This window comes from Salmo salar, chromosome 26 (genome assembly GCF_965601325.2).
Source record: "Salmo salar chromosome 26, fSalSal1, whole genome shotgun sequence".
Lineage (NCBI taxonomy): Eukaryota > Metazoa > Chordata > Actinopteri > Salmoniformes > Salmonidae > Salmo > Salmo salar.
The window spans coordinates 13,718,578-13,737,413 of record NC_138316.1 but is presented as its reverse complement, the minus strand read 5'-3'; the positions used below and the strand labels follow the sequence as shown (position 1 = coordinate 13,737,413).

Below are 18,836 nucleotides of genomic sequence, written 5' to 3'. Positions count from 1 at the left end.
GTCAATATATAAGGCTTACCCAAGGAAGCGGCTGAGGTATTGGCGACTGCAGGCAGACCAGGAGAAGACCCCATTGTTTCCTGCCAGGGTTGGAGACATGATGTTTCCTTCAGCTTTCCGACAAGGATTCCCCTCTCCATCATGGATCATCCCAAAGCTGCCAGAGAGACAGATCATTAAGAAGGAGAGAGAGAGAGAGAGAGAGAGAGAGAGAGAGAGGTTTGAACTCTTACCTTAGTAACCTTACAACATTTTATTTTTGTATAAAAGTCGTAACGCTCCATGGAGTGCGATGGGTCACACATTGCCTCACGCTCGTTTCAGAAACAGATGTGTTATAACCAGGCATGTGTTGACACAGCATTAAGGTCTACCCTCCTACAGAACAGTACATAGCTGAGGTTCACTAGTCTGTAAAAGACGACGTCATCTATTTAGAAATGACATCCCCTCAATTTGTCAGTGATGAATGGTATTTGGCCTGGAAGTGGTTTTCCTCTGAACAATGTGCAAATTCTGGGAATGATTCCTATTAATTTGACCAAAGTGATTAAGCCAATGAAAATGACATAAATTCTGACATGTTACCGGCTCGGCGTATCGAAGGAACAGGTTCTTTCCCGTTTGTGTTGAGAGAGTGCCAAGCAGGCAAAGGGCTTTACCATAATAATTCAATCTCAAATGTCAAATATAAACTGCCTCTTATCTCGATGGAAACGTGTAAACACAAACAGAGCATACCCATCGCCTGTGGCACTTTATATGGTTTCACACATTGTCATGGAGCAAATTAAGTGCTTTGCTAGCGTAATGCTATTGTTTCAGTCCGTATTTTTGCATCTTTGATGTAGTACTGTAGATTAAAGCCGTCACATTGCAAACTAAGCACGACTTTCTATAAAAACTAAGCCTGCATGCATTTCTTAGGACTAATGTCCCAAGAATACACTGCTATATTGTAACACGTTCATCACCTGCACTAGGTGTTCTCCTGTTCTCCTAAAATGCATGGGGGTCTATTCTGCTGCATGTGAAGGTAAAGCTAATGGCTAGTGCTAATTGCGAGGGCATTTATGGACTTACTTGTGGCCTGATTCATGAGCGATGGTGAACGCTAAGCCCAGTCCTGTGTCTTCATTAATCGTACAGCTACGGTATTTACTACACATTCCACTTATAGGAGCAAAACCTGCAGAGATAAGCAGAGCAAGAAGGAGAAGGAGAAGGAGAGGAGGAAATTTAAAAGAGTATTGTAAGGGAGATATCAGGCTCAAATATGTATTCAAACAAAGCTACTGTGTCTATCTACAAAAACCATCAGACAACATAACTGTTCTGGGAGAAGGAAAGCCGTAAGCAGTGTTACAAGACAAACTTATTTTCAATACAGGCATTACTATTGCCAACCTAAAAAATGCAAATCTTGCTTTTAGAGGGAGCAAAGACTGCTGTTACATGGCAATAAAGGCAGTCTTTACAGTTTAAATGGTCCACGGAGAGCATGAACGCTATGGATTGTAGCATGAAAGCTGTGGGTTGTGTTACAAAGAGCATATTTAAATCAAAGCCTCGCTTGCTCCTCACACTGTACGTCCCAAAGTGCATACTTGTGGTTTAGGGCCGTTGAGATGAATTAATTATAGTTGGCTGATGCTTCAGTTTTAACTGATCTGCCAATGCTGCCAATCTTTCACACTATTGAAGAGAAGAAGAGAACGGGATGGGTGTAAGATGTGTGTGCGCGTGAGTGCGTGCATGTATGCATGGCCATACTTGTGTGTAAGTGTGTGTGAGTGAGTTTTGACAAGGGTGTATTTAGTGCAGGTGAAATCCCCTGCCGGAGGGAGTCCAGGCAGAGCATGCAGGATCCCGCCCACCCTGGAAGTGACCCCATGATCTCTGGTGCTGTCTAATCCCCCAGCAGCACCATGACTAAGGGCTCTAATCTCCAACAGTCCCCTCAGGAGCTCTGGCTGACCTACTTCCCCCCCGCCCCTAACACCCCCCCCCCCCCCTTCTTACCCAGGGTGTCACAGGGCTCGTTCTTCCAAGAGCAGATGTCCAGGCCGGTGAGGAGCACGGCATGGTCGTGGCGCTTACCGATCAGGCCCGACTGCCACTGGCAGAAACTGTTGAGAGACTGGTCAGCGTGGTGGTTGATGGACAGGCCGAGCTGGGAAGGAGACAGAGAGGAAGAGATCAGAAGGGGAGACTGGAGAATTCATGACGTTGGGGAGACTGGTGATTTTATTGTCAAGCACTCAGATCAATGTGACTCACTGGATCTTGCTCTAGAAGAAGTAGGCTGACCACCACAATGTTGATATCAGTTCCGATGGTGCCGTCTTTGAAAAGGCTGGAAACCTGAAACGAAACCAACCCAGATTGCCAGTTGTAGATTAACATTTCGGTTAAAATGAATCGTTGCTTAACATTTTGTGTGATGTAAATACATAAATCGTGACTTTCTTTGCTTGTCAAGCATTAGGCCAGGGTTTTGCTTGAGGATAGAATCTACTTTGGGATATGTTACATGACTGATGACTGACTGACTGACTGGTGTCCCTCCCCTGCTCACCATGTTCATAACAGTGAGGACGTAGGTGGTGACGTTCTCTCTGCCGTGTTTCTCCAGCATCTTCCTGTCTGCCACCACCAGAGTTTCCACATTCAGGGTCCCCACCTTGTTAGACGTGATGGGCGATCGCTTCCCCCTGCCTGGGAGCTCAAACTCATCAGGCATGACGAGACGATCCTCAGCAGGGGGCTTGGGAGTGTCTGCAGAGATATGGTAGACAGATAGAGGGCAGGTAGGGAGGGATAGAGATATGAAGAGAGAGAAAGAGGAGACAGGGGGAGAAATGCTTTGGAAAGGAGCTCAAATGACAGCGCCTCCTTTTTCCTGGACCTTTCCCTGATAAGAGCACGGGGCCGGCAGAGCGTTGAAAGAGCAGGAAGTATTCAAAGTCATTCACTCCTCATGCTGCTTCTGAGTATTCATTTCAATAAAGGCCAGCTACTTTATACCCCTACACTATCTTAGCACTATTTCTTTCAAAACACATCATATACTATTACATCATAAACAATCAGTAGTGGAACATTTTGACATTTTGACCTTCATTTTTTATTTGTCATTGTACTGTTATCGTTCTGTTCCTGTGATAAAACTACAAAGCATGTCTCTCTACCATCTTTACTACCACTGTCCTGAACACACAGTCCCACGTGACTGTAATGTGTTTTTCTCATGTGAGCGGATCAAAGGCAGTCATAATAATAAGGAAGTTCCCTTACATACATTGCTTGCGGCGTCCACAGAAGTGTTGTCTCTGCAGCTTCCCGTGCTGGTAGTCGTGGTGATGCTGGTGATGGCGCTGTAGATATGGGTTGTCAGGTTGGGAGCTGTGGATAGACCTCTGGCCACCGTGGACTTTGTGTTCAGCCGAGCGTTTGTAGACCACGTGCGGGTGGTGTCCACTCGGGGAGCTGTAGTCGTGCTCTGCAGCTAGGTGCTGGGGCAAGGGGGCGATGAAGTACTCATCATCAGACATCCGGATCAGACCTGACTGAAGAGCACAGATATCCCTGGGCCTTAGATGTATTCATCAACATTAAACAGTCATCATGGTGGAAGGAAGACGAGCGTCGGATCAGTAATAAGTCAGGTAGATTGTCATGTGTTAAGGAATGGCGTAAGTAAGAGGTCTGTCAGCAGTTTTTAGATAAGGTCTAAAGGGACATAAAAATGGAGAGGAGTCATGTCAAACCAGACACAGACACAAGAAATCCTGGGACAAGGTGGTGTCTCCATAGGTCAGGCTCCCACAGGAATGTGACTTACTGTCTGTCAGGATGATATCACAGGATATCAGAGGTAGTCTGGGGCAGCTGCTCCTCAACACAGGATTCCTAACCCAGAAGGGTAGTGGGTTCTGAGACAATCTAGAACCAACTCTTACACTGTAAAGGGGTTGCTGTGAATTTGACAGTAACTTACAGGCAGCTCAGTGGCAAGTAAAATGATGTATTTCATATTACAGTACACCTACTGTAATATAAATACGGTATCAAAGAAAGTACTGTGTAATTACACACAGTACAATACTGTAGAATTGACTGTATTATACTGTACAAAAGTCAATGCTACCGTAGTCAGAATGAATGAATGGATACATTTAATTCATTGAGGGGAGGAGTTTGTATTTCACAGTATTTTACTATAATTACAAGGAATTGGTAAAAGCAGGTTGGTGGCTAGGCAAAGTGTTTACACATTACAACATATTTATGCATATTTGGTGTTTTAGATCACAACAAATAGAGCCTCTAAACAAGGCACGCCTCAAAACATGTTAATGAGCCATAAACAACAATTCTATGCACCCAAAATGTTTTTGGCGTTCCAATGATACGGTACCCAAAAGTGAAAACATGAAGCAGACCAAACTTTTCGGTCCTTTAAAAACCTGCTGTAAGTAAAATATTGTGGGCTATAGCTTGGAAAATAAATACATGCGACTCTGAATGACAACATAATGGTGTTTGTTTCCAACATTAGCGCAGTTTTCCTAAAGAAGTTAAGTATGCTTTGTGTTTTGTTTCCTTCGTCACGATAATAACCAGTATTGCGATACCGGCCCTAGTATTCTAGGAACAGTACCATTCTACTGTTGATAATTTACTGTATAAATTACAGTCTTCAGTTACAGTGTAGTTTACCTCTCAAATACGGCCGTAGAAAAACTGCTGTGCACAACCTAAGTACTGGCAGTCGCCATGGATACAGCAGTCAGATACAGTGAAAAAATATATAAAGTACATTTACATTTAAGTCATTTAGCAGACGCTCTTATCCAGAGCGACTTACAAATTGGTGCATTCACCTTATAATATCCAGTGGAACAACCACTTTACAATAGTGCATCTAAATCTTTTAAGGGGGGGTTAGAAGGATTACTTTAGTAGCATGATGCAAGAGCTTTATATATGATAGTGCAGTCAGAGTGTAACTGGTAAAAGGTTGCTAACTAGTAGTGTTTAAAATGCTTGCAGGTCAACAGAAACAACAACTCAAAAAAAAAGTCCCTTTGAACAGACCTCTGCCAAAAACTGCTCTTTAATTAACCAGCTTTTCATGTAAAGGATTCCAATACACTCCGAAGAAAGGAATAAAGTGTTGAGACAACCTCTTGGAGACTGCCTGTAAAAACACATTAAGGCGGGAGGCCATTAATCTTCAACATCAGCATGGTCCTGTTATCGGGGCTAGCACTGGAGGGGACTGAATCAATTTGATTAGCGAAAAGAGCTGAAACACAGCGGTATTCACTTTCCCTTCAGATGTTAGAGGAGGGCTACGATGTATGAGATAGCCTCTCTATGGAACCCTGTCAGCAAGACAACCACTGATTGAAAAGATCCAAAATTGGCTCTTTGTCATCCTCCGAGGCAGATACCTAGGCTTTTCTTCAACACCCTTCGTTCCCTGTGGTGTGTGTGTGTGTGTGTGTGTGTGTGTGTGTGTGTGTGTGTGTGTGTGTGTGTGTGTGTGTGTGTGTGTGTGTGTGTGTGTGTGTGTGTGTGTGTGTGTGTGTGTGTGTGTGTGTGCGTGCAGTTTGATGATTACATGGAGCAATAGGGAGGTGGCGAGAGGGGTTGATGTTCAAGTCAAAAGTGAAAATATTGTTTCATAAATTAGGCAAAGGTCAATCACAGAACATAAGGCAACAAGCTACTGTAACACCTCTGAGAATGCATTTCACTTACTCACTAGTCAGCTTTCTGTCTATGGGCCATGTGCAACTGCCTCAGCACCAAGTCTTACATTTGGCAATCCATAGCAATATGATTCATCTTTGAAAGTTTGACATATTGATACAGAACACTTTCCAATTAATAAAACATTTATAATACATACAATACAACTGTAGAATCCTTATTTATACCATTACATTATATGGAGGTGTAAAATATTATTTCAAACATCACCACAGGCTGACAGTTTAATTTATACTCAAAATAAATATAAACGCAACATGCAACAATTTCAAAGATCTTACTGAGTTACAGTTCATGTAAGGAAATCAGTCAATTTAAATACATGTATTAGGCCCTAATTAGCTAATCTATGGATTTCACATGACTGGGAATACAGATATACAGTACATCTGTTGGTGACAGATACCTTAAAAAAAAGGTAGAGGAGCGGTTCAGAAAACCAGTAAGTATCTGGTGTGACCACCATTTGCCTCATGCAGCGTGACACATCTCTTTCACATAGAGTTGATCAGGCTGTTGATTGTGGCCTGTGGGGTGTTGTCCCACTCCTATTCAATGGCTGTGCAAAGTTTCTGGATATTGGCATGAACTGGAACACACTGTCCAGAGCATCCCAAACATGCTCAATGGGTGACATGTCTGGTGAGTATGCAGGCCATGGAAGAACTGGGACATTTTCAGCTTCCAGGAGTTGTGTACAGATCCTTGTAACATGGGGCTGTGCATTACCATGCTGAAATATGAGGCGATGGTGGCAGATGAATGGGATTACAATGGGCCTCAAGATCTCGTCACAGTATCTCTGTGCATTCAAATTGACATCAGTAAAATACAATTGTGTTCGTTATGCCTACCCATACCATTACCCCACCGCCACCATGGGGCACTCTGTTCACAATGTTGACATCATCAAACCGCTAGTCCACACGACTCCATACATGTGGTCTGCGGTTATGAAGCCGGTTGGACATACTGAAAAAATTCTCTAAAATGCCGTTGGAGGTGGATTATGGTAGAGAAATTAACATTAAATGATCTGGCAACAGCTCTGGTGGACATTCCTGCAGTCAGCATGCCAAATGCACACTCCCTCAAAACTTGAGACATCTGTGGCATTGTGTTATGTGAAAAAACTGCACATTTTAGAGTGGCATTTTTGTCCCCAGCACAGGTGCACCTGTGTAATGATCATACTGTTTAATAATCAGCTTCTTGATATTCCACACCTGTCAGGTGGATGGATTATCTTGGCAAAGGATAAATGCTCACTAACAGGGATCTTTACATATTTGGGCAGAACATTTGAGAAAAAATAAGCTTTTTGTGCATATGGAACATTTCTGGGATCTTTTATTTCAGCTCATGAAACATGGGACCAACACTTTACATGATGCATTTATATTTTTGTTCAGTGTAGTTTTGGTTAGTTATAGTTGAGCATTTGTAATGCATTTGCAACAGCCCTCCAGCTTAAGGTTTGCAATATAAGACAAGAACAGAGTTAACATTAATCTGGCAGCAACGACCGCATCCAAGACGTTCTGGAAGAGTTCGCTGTGCTGTGCTAGCTGAGCGTGCATTTATCTCAGTCCGTGAAATGTGTCGTGTTGCTGTAGAATGAAGAAGCAGTGGTTTGGTTTATTCCGCCTGGCAGAGCTACCAGACAGACAGACAGGCTGATAAACACCCTGGCCTCTGACAGACCATCCGTTCACTGCTGTGGATGTTCATGTCAGCAGGGTTAGACAGCGTTAGACAGTGGTGTGTATCCACTTGGCCTCATCCACAGTGAGTTACAAACAGAGGAATAATGGTGAAATGGACTCTATGAGCATTGGCAGACTAGAGAAAAAAATATGTATTTTCTTTTGGTCAGCACTACTATATTATTATGTATTACCTGGTAATTTGTTTGTTTTTGTTTGGTTTCACCAAACCTCTGTCCTTTCTCCCATTTGATGACCACGTTAAGCAGTTCATTCCACTCTCTGACCATGTCTGAGATCGATCACTAGAGTGCTGAACCTCACACATTCTGTCTGGCCATGGAATGCCATCTAATCTCACCTCCTACTCTCCAAATCCAGCCCAAATAGCTGTGCATTGTCATCCACACCCCTCACACCCCCATGACCCCTGTCCATTTTCTATGTGTGACACCCACCTCCCCCTTCACCCTCCTGATCCACATTTCCCCAGACTAGCAGGTGGCAAAGTAAACATAGGCGCACAAAGGGGGAGCCACGCAGAAGCTCTTGTTGTGAAAACAGTGGCGGGCCATGGCAGACTGCCACCATGCACAGGCATCCGCTCCCAGACTCCCACCTCCTGGGACAGGACAGGGGTACAACAGGGGCACTCTGGGGAGGCCAAGTCCACCATAACCCCATCCATCTCTCTTCTCCCAGGACCTGACGGAACCACCAAACCACCTCGTATCGCTCATTCCTCCCCCGATGAGGATCAAAAGGCTCTTGTCAAATTTGGTTCTGTTTCTCCCATGATAGCAATGGGCAGTAATGGCGTCGGGCGTCCGTCGATGTCTGTCAGCCTCGTTCTCTGTGTTGCTCCGGTGCTTTGTTGAGGCAGAGTGATTTCTCTTTCCGACTGATGGGTTTCAATCAAAAGGGAGTTTACACTAAATGCAGTGACGTCTATTTTGGCCGAGCCACAGGGTACCTTGTGTGCCTTGCCTTCCTGTGTCACATTTTCCTCCTCTTTTCTCTAACGTGACCTCGGCAGAGCCCCACAGGCCTTACACTGTGTCCAGACAGAGAGAGAATAACAGTACAACATGTCTTCATCACAGCTGGTCAGCCAGAACAGCCAGGACCCCTCCTTATGAACCAGCCCTAGCTAGCCCCCGACGCAGGCCGTAATCTAGGAGTAGACAGCGTGAGGACAGAGAGCAGGGAGACACTGACAAACTTGGGGAGGGTACACAATGCTATTCTGGACTTAGAAACCATTCCACTTACTTAATAGCCACAAGACTTGAGAGTAACCCGCACTGTCATTTCATTACACTTTTCCACTGCATTGTAAAGATCTGGCAGCCTGGTGACTGCTCCAGCCCTTTGAACTGACGAGTTTAGGGATCTCACCAACTAACTCTCAGCAAACTGTCAAGCAATATAGGCCTACGCATGGATATATGGATGCTATTTGTATAAATCTCTGCTATGCATTACATCAATAAAGATATATCTTTCCTGCTCATTTTTGCAGTGGTGACAGTAGTACCTCACCCCAGATGAGCCCATTTTTAACATTTGCATATGTTTTGTAAAGCTACCCTGAACGAAGCCTGTAGCATTAACAAATCTGACAGCGACCGAATTACTCACACAGACTGAAACTGTAAAAGAGACAAAGATGGAGGAGACAAAGAACCTCTTCCAGGTTCCAACCTCTATCTGTGTAAATCTATTAGCATATTAGCCTGGAATCTCTTTAACCCACAACAAACGTTAACCAACACCCTGGAGGAAATCCACTGTTAGCTAGCTAGCGCTTCCCATTGTCTGCCAACCCCCCACACCACCTCACACTCAATTATCACACATGTATTCCATTTGTCTCAGAAACATACCAAACGTTACTGTAAAATATCTAGCAACATCTTCCAGCAGTTAGCAGATGGAGGTGCCTATGCTTGATAATGGGAGGAAATTGATTCCATCTGTCGGGATGTGGTGCGTCTCTCTTCTTGTTCTGCCTGAACTGTATGTCTGTGAGAGTCCTGAGAAGACTAGAAGAACTGCCAGATGAAATGTAAAAGTAGAACACTGGAGGGACAACATGCAAAGAAAACATAAGCATAGTAGTAGCCATGAAATATCAGAAAAAGCAGATACCGATAGTAACGTCTATCTGGCATTACATTTAATACATGTCTTGCTATGTATAGTAACATGCTGTTAAATGGATGTTATTCATGACAACATATATCATCTGAAAGGTACTTGAGATGTATGGAATTTCACAGGGAGTAAAGAGACACCAGGTCCTCAGACTTCAAGTAATATTGATGTGGCAGACCTCTAGTGATTTCCTTAAATGTACACTTGTAAGAGTTACACAGATTAGAGGGAGATGTCCTCTCTTAAACACCAGTCTATTTCTCCTCAGACCTGCAGACATCAGACGACTGACTCCCCCCCCCCCCCACCTCCATTCTCAGTTTACAGCATAAAATGCACATGGTTACTCTGAGTAGACAGTTTTCCGAACCCAACAGTCTACATGTTGGGAATTAGCTAATACACCAATGGTCTCAGAGGACTTTCCTATGGAAGCTATTACAACATGACTTTGCTTTTGCTTTCATGTGGTTTTCTGAGGCCTGTGACTACATACTGTAACCTTACACATTTCGACCATGCATGTCTTCAGTGTAAGTGCGGGTCACAATTTACAGCTTGTTCCTTAGGATCTGTTGCGGGGGAAAACGTAATTAGCTTGTCTTTGTGTAAACTGTAGCTGCTTTTAAGGCTCCCAACCATGACATTATATTTTTAAATTAGTAAGTGCTTACATGCTGTTGACTGGGAGAGATGTGTGAGAAACCCAAAGCCAGTGATTATAAAGCTCTAAAACACATCTGTACTCCAGCTCAACGTTACATGTGACAACAGGGTCGGCGAATGCAGACCAGAGCATCCACATCACTCAGTGTCTGTCAGCTATGGTAAAAGGATACAGGCCATTATCAGTCCAAAATACAGCCCTCGTCTGTGTGAGCGGCCTATGTCTCCATGTCTATCATTCGACCTGGCCAATAATGATTTGAGTTTCCCTCAGCGTTAGCCTAGAGCCTTCCACAGAGTGTGTGGCGTCACTAATTGCCTTTAAAGAGCATAGACACCCACTGAGCAGCTCTTGTTCTCCAAATAAAGCACAGGTGGGCCTGGAAACGCCATGGCTAATGATGTTATACAGCCCCCTTATCAGCTGAATGGAATGGGCAAGGTTCACCTCATTTTCCTGTCAGCCCAGTTGCGACGAAGCAACTTCCTCTGACAGTGGATGATGACTCTGCAGGTGGCCAAATTGGGAAGTCCACTATTTCAGGCACTCAGTCCCTCCCAAACTCACCAGAGGTCAGAAATAGAGAGAAGGAGAGGATATGAGGGGAAAAGAGACATTGAAGTAAATATGGGATATACTGTATATGGTTCTGTGTTCAATTTAAGCTAACATCTTTACTGTTTCCATTGCTTCCAGTACTCTGCCCTGAACCTTGGACACGGTCACTAGCCGGCTACCATCCAGTATTCTACCCTTCACCTTAGAGACTTTTGCCCTATGTACAGTCATTGAACACCAGTCACTTTAATCATATTTACATACTGTTTTACCCACTTTATATGTATATACTGTATTCTAGACATGGCTCATCCTATATAGCTGATTGAGGACCTTCTTATTGATGAATGTGTTTGTTTTTTATGACTGTGCTTTTCTTTCTACTTGAATTTTGTATTCATATTTTGATGTGTGTACTTTCTGCCATTTCTGTAATTCAAGGCTCATCTGTAAAATAGACCTTGGTCTCAGTATGACTCCCTGATAAAATAAAGGTTCAATAAATAAAAAATCTACTGCTATACACACCTTTTCTATTCACATACTGTCCATACTGTCTATACTCACCATTCACATACATATGTATCATTTATATTCCAGACTCAGGAAGCTAATTTCCTGCAATTCTATCCATTTTGCTATGGGGTTGTGTACTGTGTATTTAAATACTGTATTCTCGACATAGCTCATACTAATATTTCTACTACTGTACATTGCATTTTAGTTACACTGTTTATGCACACCGCATATTTATTTATATACTGGATTCTTGACATAGCTCACTCTAATATATCTACTGCTGTACATATCATTCCTAGAATATTCCTTGTGTAAATTAATCCAGTGTAGATACGTATAGGTTGCATTTGGATTACTGTTACATTGCTATTTGGGTTGTTAATTGGATTCGTTACGACATTTCTTAATTTCTTTATTTTTACTTTATGTGTGGGATTATGTGTGTATTATTTTGTATTGTTACGTATTGCTGCACTGTTGGAGCTAGAAACACCAGCATTTAGCTGCACCTGTGATAACATCTGCAAAATCTGCAACCAATAAATGTTGATTTGATTTGTTCTGCAACCATGTTTGTGCACGTCTTATACACAGAGAAAAATTGTTCACTAAAGCAGCCATACAGGTCAAAACGTTATCCTCATTTGACGACATGCCAGAACCGTTGTCGGAAAATAACATATTGCCTAACAAAGGGGGTACTGCATCTATTGTGCTGACACAGACGGGTCGAGGAATATGTATGGATTCTGCTTTGTGAAGTGACGACCACTTCGGCGCTCCTCATTCGTCTTGTGTGAGAAACCCGAGCACAATGCCTGTGACAAGAGCAGAATGGCGAGGGCCTGGCTCCCTCGCCTACTGGCATCTAGCGGTGGGCACTACATCACTGTCACCACGGAGACCACCAGGGAATCTCCCTCTGCAGTGCTCACAACATGACCGGCTCACATCGTATGTGGCATAACAGCCTATGAGTTATGAGTGGGACTAGGGAGCCATAGTAACTACAGAGTTCCAACAGACGTTCCAATTGGTCCGGTCCTCTTATGAAAATGGACAAGTACAAATGCCCAAAGTCTTACCTGAGAATTCCTCATCATGTGTCAGACTCAGCCCTACACCCTGTATGCCCTGCATCCATATGGAGCCCATTGTGGGGAGATGGCGCCCATGGGACACTGAGCAGAGAGAGTTGTGGTTTACAGTAGGTCATATGAGGTGCTGAGAAAGAACTGATCATCAGCCATCTTGTTTATTTCAGGCCTGTGCACAGCATTTAAATATGATACTCTCCAGAGAAAAGTTCACTCCAGAACAATCATTTATGGCCACTACATCACCTATAACTCATGTTTAGTAATATATGTACGACTATAATTCTGATAAAAAATAATCCCACTAAACCGGTTACATGACCAATACCACACCACCGGAAGAGAATGAGTGTCTTTTTTTTCACACAGTGGAACATCCTACGACTTACACCTTGTTGAGAAGGTCAAATGTGCATGTCTGCTGACGTGTTTCCTTTCCTCAGATCATTGTTAAAGGACATCACAACTGTCCCTGCAATAAGGCCCCGAGCAAAATAAACAACCTCCTTTGAGGTGTCTGCGAGCAACAAGCAGGGGAACGAGAGAAAGAAAAGGAAAAGGGGAGGTTTGTTTTCACACTCATCCCCTAGTACATGGGGATCATTAAAAAGACCCCTAGAACACATCAAAACAGACTCAATTACCTCCCTAATTAGAACCGGTCACCAAACTCTACAGGGGTTGTGGGAAATGAATACACCTAACCCTCCCAGCCTCTTTTATAAAATAAAGAAGAACAACAAAAACGAGTTCTCAGAATATATGTGGTTACCTAAGAGAGCGTGACCTGCTTTAATACCACAGGAAACACTGAAAGGAGAGATGTCTGACAGAGACCACGTTTACATGCGCACAGTATTCCGGATGGTAGCTCATATCCCGCTTTCGGTCTTACTCGGGATAAGCTGTTTACATGAACCGTTGATATCCCGTTCGCGAGTATCTCTGTATCTGTAAATAAACAGAATATTCCTGATTGAAGTTCATTAGGGTTAAATGGAATAGTGACTGAAATCTGGACACTGACTGCAGGCCTATAACCTCTCACATGTAAAGTAATATAATATTAACTCTTGCAGAATTATGCATTTCTTGCAGTAAAATTATACAACAAATGTCAATTTTGTCTCGGAACAGGAGTGGAGAAATATGATTTCTTTCTTTCAGCATCTCCTGAGAAAATGTGAATGCGTGCGTAACGTGTTATCGTTGACACTTTTATGCAAGCAGACTATTTCAACCACATAAAATATGCCCCCTAGATGAACTTGAAGTCTTATCAGAGGCGCGTTTCATCGTTTTCTCAGCTAACACTTAAAACCTTCAAAGGTGTGGCTGTAACTGTATAGACTAGAGAGACACGCACCCTGACGTGGAAGAGGGGGCTTGGGAAAGGTCATGGTCGAGTTTGTCATGGTCGGACACGCTTAGCCAGAGAACCGGAATCCGCTGAAGGGGCAATCTAATGGCTCAACAGCCAAACAATATAGCTGGCCCACACACCAATGATCCCGCCGTCCAATAAGATAATAAATGACATATTAATGAAGGTCTCAGAGAGTGCATCCAAGCCTACTGGTAATGGGCTGGAACAGTTCTTGTTGAGTTCGGTTCAGCTCTTGGGGACTGGTCCTTGTGAGGAAGGGCTGGCTCTGTCACCCAGTGTACGGAGCGATGACCTGGCGAGGACAGCGGAGCTCTAATTTATCTCTCCCTGCATTCACAGAGGAATGGGAGAGCAGCTTTGAACTTGCACTACAGAGGAACTGAGACCAGCGTGACCCTGAAAGAGGGAGTGACTGAGGTCAACCACCGTGACCTCTGGACCAGAGAATGCAGGCAGAGAACTCCTGTGTGCAACCAGCAATAGCTGTACTAGTTGTTGTTTTTTTAAACGGATGCCTTCAAGTCATTTGAGGTCAGCGGAAAAGAGAAAAAGAGAAAATAATTTCGACTCACAAAGGAAGTACATGTCCTTCTCATGAGGAGTGTAATTAAAAACACCATGTTAAATTATTCAGGATTTACTAAGCAAATCCCCTATCCCCGGTCTTAATACAGAGTCTGCCTGTTCTTGATTTAAAAACAGAATCCCCCTCCATCTGCTGGGGCATGATGCACTCAAACAGTAGTTAAGAGGACCAGCGTGGGTGGACTGTGGAGGCTGGGGCTTCTCTGACCGACCGTCTGTCTGCGTGCCAGCAGTGGAGACCTACACTACCACAAAGAGGGCCTCCATAGGCCCATAGAGAGAGCAACCATCCTCCCTCGGAGCGCCACTCCAAACTCGGAATTAACATTCTTCTTGCACAAAAAATCAAGCTCTCACCCAAACAGACTGCCAGTTATCCTCTGTTTCCAGGCAAAAGAAGCTGCTGAGGATCAAGGGGGATGAATGGGTCCTCATTTGTACTTAATCCAAAGCTCCTCGTGAAGGAGAGATGACATGTGGGGTTAAACTCCTCCAGGCTATGCCCTCTTTCAGTGCAACAGACAGACCTTCTTTCTTGTGCATTTCTCTCTCTCTTCCCCTTTTTTCAGTTTTAATGTACTACTGTAAAAGTAGGTCTTTTAATGTGGCTCTCCCTCCCTTCCATCTGAAATCTAAAAGTAGAAGCACATTTTAAGAAACGATAGACTAAGTGAATTTCTGATGGCCCTCAGGTCATCCTTGGGAAGAAAAAAAAGAATAAGGAAACTGGGGAGGAGGAAAACAGATCAAAGAGTCCTTCCAGTCTATTCAAATGCATCTGCTCCCAAATGACATTGTGTCCTTGCACAGTTTTAAAATAATGGGTCACTACTGTTTTATTGTGGAGAAGCTACTACTAATGAAAAGAACAATACAAAGATTAGCACTGCCAGCCAAGCGGCTGAAACTTCACCCTGGGTTTAATTGCACTGAACAACGGAGATGGGGAAGCAGGGCAAACAAGGGACAAAAGAGCAAGGAGCAAAGGAGGTAGAGGCTATTGGCAAAAATAAAGGCATGTTTTATGGAGGCCTAGTGTCCGGGGTGGGACATGTGATCTGCTTGTCCGCCTAAGGGAGAAAATAGTGAGAGAGGCACTAAGGCCAGCAACTTAAAAAAAACAGAACTGTCTCTTTTCCACTCTCCTCCCTTCTTCTCCCCACTCCCCCTCTCTCTCATTCTCACTCCCACACACACACCCCTCTCTCCCTCTCTCTCTTCCTCACACACAGAAACACACACACACACTTTTTCTCTTTCATTGCTTACATTGCATATTATAAAGGTGGTTTGACAAAAGGTGACAAATCTAAATCACGAGAAAAAAAACAGGTGTATGTTTCCTGACGCAGGATAAAGTTTAAAGACTCAAGGGGACACTTACCAAGCCAGAACATGTAGATATGGCTGCAGAGGAAGCTGTGAGGTTGCGTATAAATCCCTGATACAAGCAGTCCTGGTGGGCTGGCTCCTGTGCCAATGTGGTGATGCCCTCTGTCCCCAGCACCTGTACTGTGAAGCCCTCTGCCACTACCATGGCAGGCTGTAAGTCCAGGTGCATGTCCCTCCCGAAGGCAGATATCCTGTAGTGTACAGGGCCCCCCATGGACGGCAGGGACCTCTTATTCCGACCTCGCCGCAGCATATCGTGGGACACATACCCACCCCGAGCATCCACCTCAATTGGCGTCACAAACATGTAATCTGGGGGAGAACCACAGAGAAGGTCACCACCAAACCCACATCCAAGAAGTTCATCTTATTGGCACAAAGCATTTGCACACATTTCAACTCCCTCTAGTCTATTTATACTGATCACATATAATTGATCAAACAGTGTTATAATATTTAAGTGACTTATGAGGGGAGTCTTTGATATCATACTGGCTTGTGTATTCAGGCCTTTCATAATCAAACCAAGTTTCAGATCCAAAAGTTGTAAACATTATTACACTACCATAGGCTATATTAATCTAATAAACAGTTACTCAATAAGAACACAAAGACACCCATCAGTTAGGATGAGTATCAGACGCCACGTAGGCTTAATAGGAACGCCCAGAAACAAATCCAAATCGTTTTTTACAGTCACATCCACTCTCATTGGTAAATCAAAGAATGTAAATCATCTAAACTCTACCCGCCCCGTTGCCGGCTGCTCAAGGAGGAAACTGCCGCTTCTGCAGGGAATTCCTTCACCGGCAAAACGCGCGTGGCTTAAATTTACCAGCCAAGAAGACGAGAGGCAGTATGCGCGCAAGGCACCATGAGCGCTTTACCTGGTGACTCATCGATAAACCTGACACAACATATACAAGTAATGCGTTTTATTCTTTCTGAACAGTAGCTTTGTTCTTGTTTCATTCGGAAGGATTGTAAAAGTCACAGACTGCTGAAGACTACAATGCTGTTAGTAACCATTGTCTTATCAGTTATGGAGAGAAGTAAACAACCGGCCCGTGCAAAATACAAACCATGATTCAGTCCACTGGTGTCACTGGCAAAAGTGGACGAAACAGAGTAAATGGAATGTGAGCAGTAGATATGCAGCGTCTGCAAAACGACAGGTAGCAACAAGTTAATGGCACAACTAGCGCAACAGTGTACTACTGTAACAGGCAAGCCTACTGCAATTTAAAAGTATATCTGATGATACAGTTAATTGTCACCTGCCTTCAATGTGTTCCAGAACCACAGAGTGGATAAAATCTTCACTGATGTGCAGCTGACAAGTGGGATAGGCAAAGTCCATATCAAAAGAAAAAGGCAATCCATGTTGGCATGCAATACCTCCTCTGTTACCTCCTCAGAAAACACAGAAGTAATAACCTGTGGCAGCGGATAATGAAACTGTAAGACATTGCTGATTTCTTTCGGTGCCTTTTACATGTAATCACGTCTAGCCCGCCGGGTCCATTTGGCTGTGCCTGGAGAGGTAAAGCGCACTCGTGCGTCTTTCTGAAACAGGTAGCAAATCGCCTGAGTGCTGACTGTGCTCTCTACAGTGAACAGTGACAGTCAGCTCCTGCAGACCGTAAGTAGCACCAGCGGGTGGAAACGGAGATGGGCCAATCAGCAAAGAGCATCATCTTCTCTGAGATGAGTAGCCTACTGTTGTGCAGGGAAACTCTTAACTCTCTTTGGCTCGGTGTTGAGTTGAACAAATTCGTGCTCCCCGCACAACCCACCGGGCAAAAACAGGTTAAATCAACGTTGTTTCCACGTCATTTCAACCCCCCAAAAATCTATGTGATAAAGTTGAATCATGTGGAAACTGATTGGATTTGCAAAAAGGCATCATCATCAGGACATTCCGTATTTTTTTCACACATTTTTTTGTTGAATTGACCATAGTTGACAACTAACCAAATGTAAATCAAAGCAAGACGTTGAACCAGTGGGAAAGAATATAAAGCTCTTCAATGAATATTGCAGGTCGATGCAACTTTCCACATCAAGGAAGATACAGAACGTATTTGATTGGATGTAAACTGTGTAGCCTATAATTCAAGGTCAGATTTTCATTCCACTTCTGGAGTTGTATAAGAAATTGCCCACCTGACTGACCTTTGTATGAAATGTAGGGCCAGAGTAGAGAGATTAATGAACTATTTGTTATTATAGGCTTATTATAGGCAACCTTTTATATTCTACAACAGGTCATTCACGCAAATTGGTGAATTACGTGTAAACATAAAGGGATACTTTTTTGCACATTTGGGGTTAGTTTTTCAGTCGTGCAGCCTAGTATGTTTTTTTCATTTAGCGGATGTGTCAGTGGCTTTGTCACTATCCCACCTTTGTCAAGAAGAGTATAGGCTAGTGGCCAATACTAAACGACCTTTTACGTCGTGTATGCCTGAAACCGGCCCTGTTTAGCCCCTACTCTTGAAATTATGTTAGGGGCAATTTACGCTTCTAAAGACTGCCGCCCAGCTCCCCCCGGACTGCCGCGCAGAAGAAAACATTATCAACCCATGCAGAGAAGCACGAGATCGAACTTCACTCAATTTTCTAGAGTTTCCCCTGTTAGGTAACAATATCAACGTTCCCTTTACTGTAGAAATTGTGATCGAATCAACGCAATGTTAGCCACTTTCAATGCAACATACCGAAACAAAACGAACTATGCAAGATTTAGTATGCAATACTAACTGCAGGAGATTTTGTTGAAGGCAGATCGCATCAGACACGCACGATTTGCAGTGACACGCACGACACAGCCCGTAATCTGCACAGACCAGTGCGGTATAACCAATCAGAGCTGCAGTAGGCCTACTTTTTTTTCATCTGTGAAGTTAATTTTGAACTGGACTGTTTACAGAATGAGCGGTCATGAGTACATGCGCTTGTTTTGAGATCAAAGGAAGAGCTGCATG

At 43.7% G+C, this 18,836-nt stretch overlaps 1 protein-coding gene across 1 annotated transcript in view; it reads right to left on the bottom strand.

The window, feature by feature from the left end:
- The window catches only part of LOC106587290 (A disintegrin and metalloproteinase with thrombospondin motifs 18), a 49,141-nt gene extending 31,486 nt beyond the window's left edge, over nt 1-17,655 (bottom strand). Inside the window, exons 1-9 of the mRNA XM_014175539.3 lie at nt 17,131-17,655; nt 16,932-17,010; nt 15,842-16,161; nt 3,302-3,569; nt 2,579-2,778; nt 2,281-2,364; nt 2,023-2,173; nt 1,084-1,189; nt 20-157 (exon numbers count right to left, since the gene is read on the bottom strand). Coding sequence (XP_014031014.2) covers nt 20-157; nt 1,084-1,189; nt 2,023-2,173; nt 2,281-2,364; nt 2,579-2,778; nt 3,302-3,569; nt 15,842-16,161; nt 16,932-17,010; nt 17,131-17,232 — 1,448 coding nt within the window. The 5' untranslated portion in view covers nt 17,233-17,655. The remainder of the gene's footprint in view (nt 1-19; nt 158-1,083; nt 1,190-2,022; nt 2,174-2,280; nt 2,365-2,578; nt 2,779-3,301; nt 3,570-15,841; nt 16,162-16,931; nt 17,011-17,130) is intronic.
- Between the last annotated feature and the right edge of the window lie 1,181 nt (nt 17,656-18,836).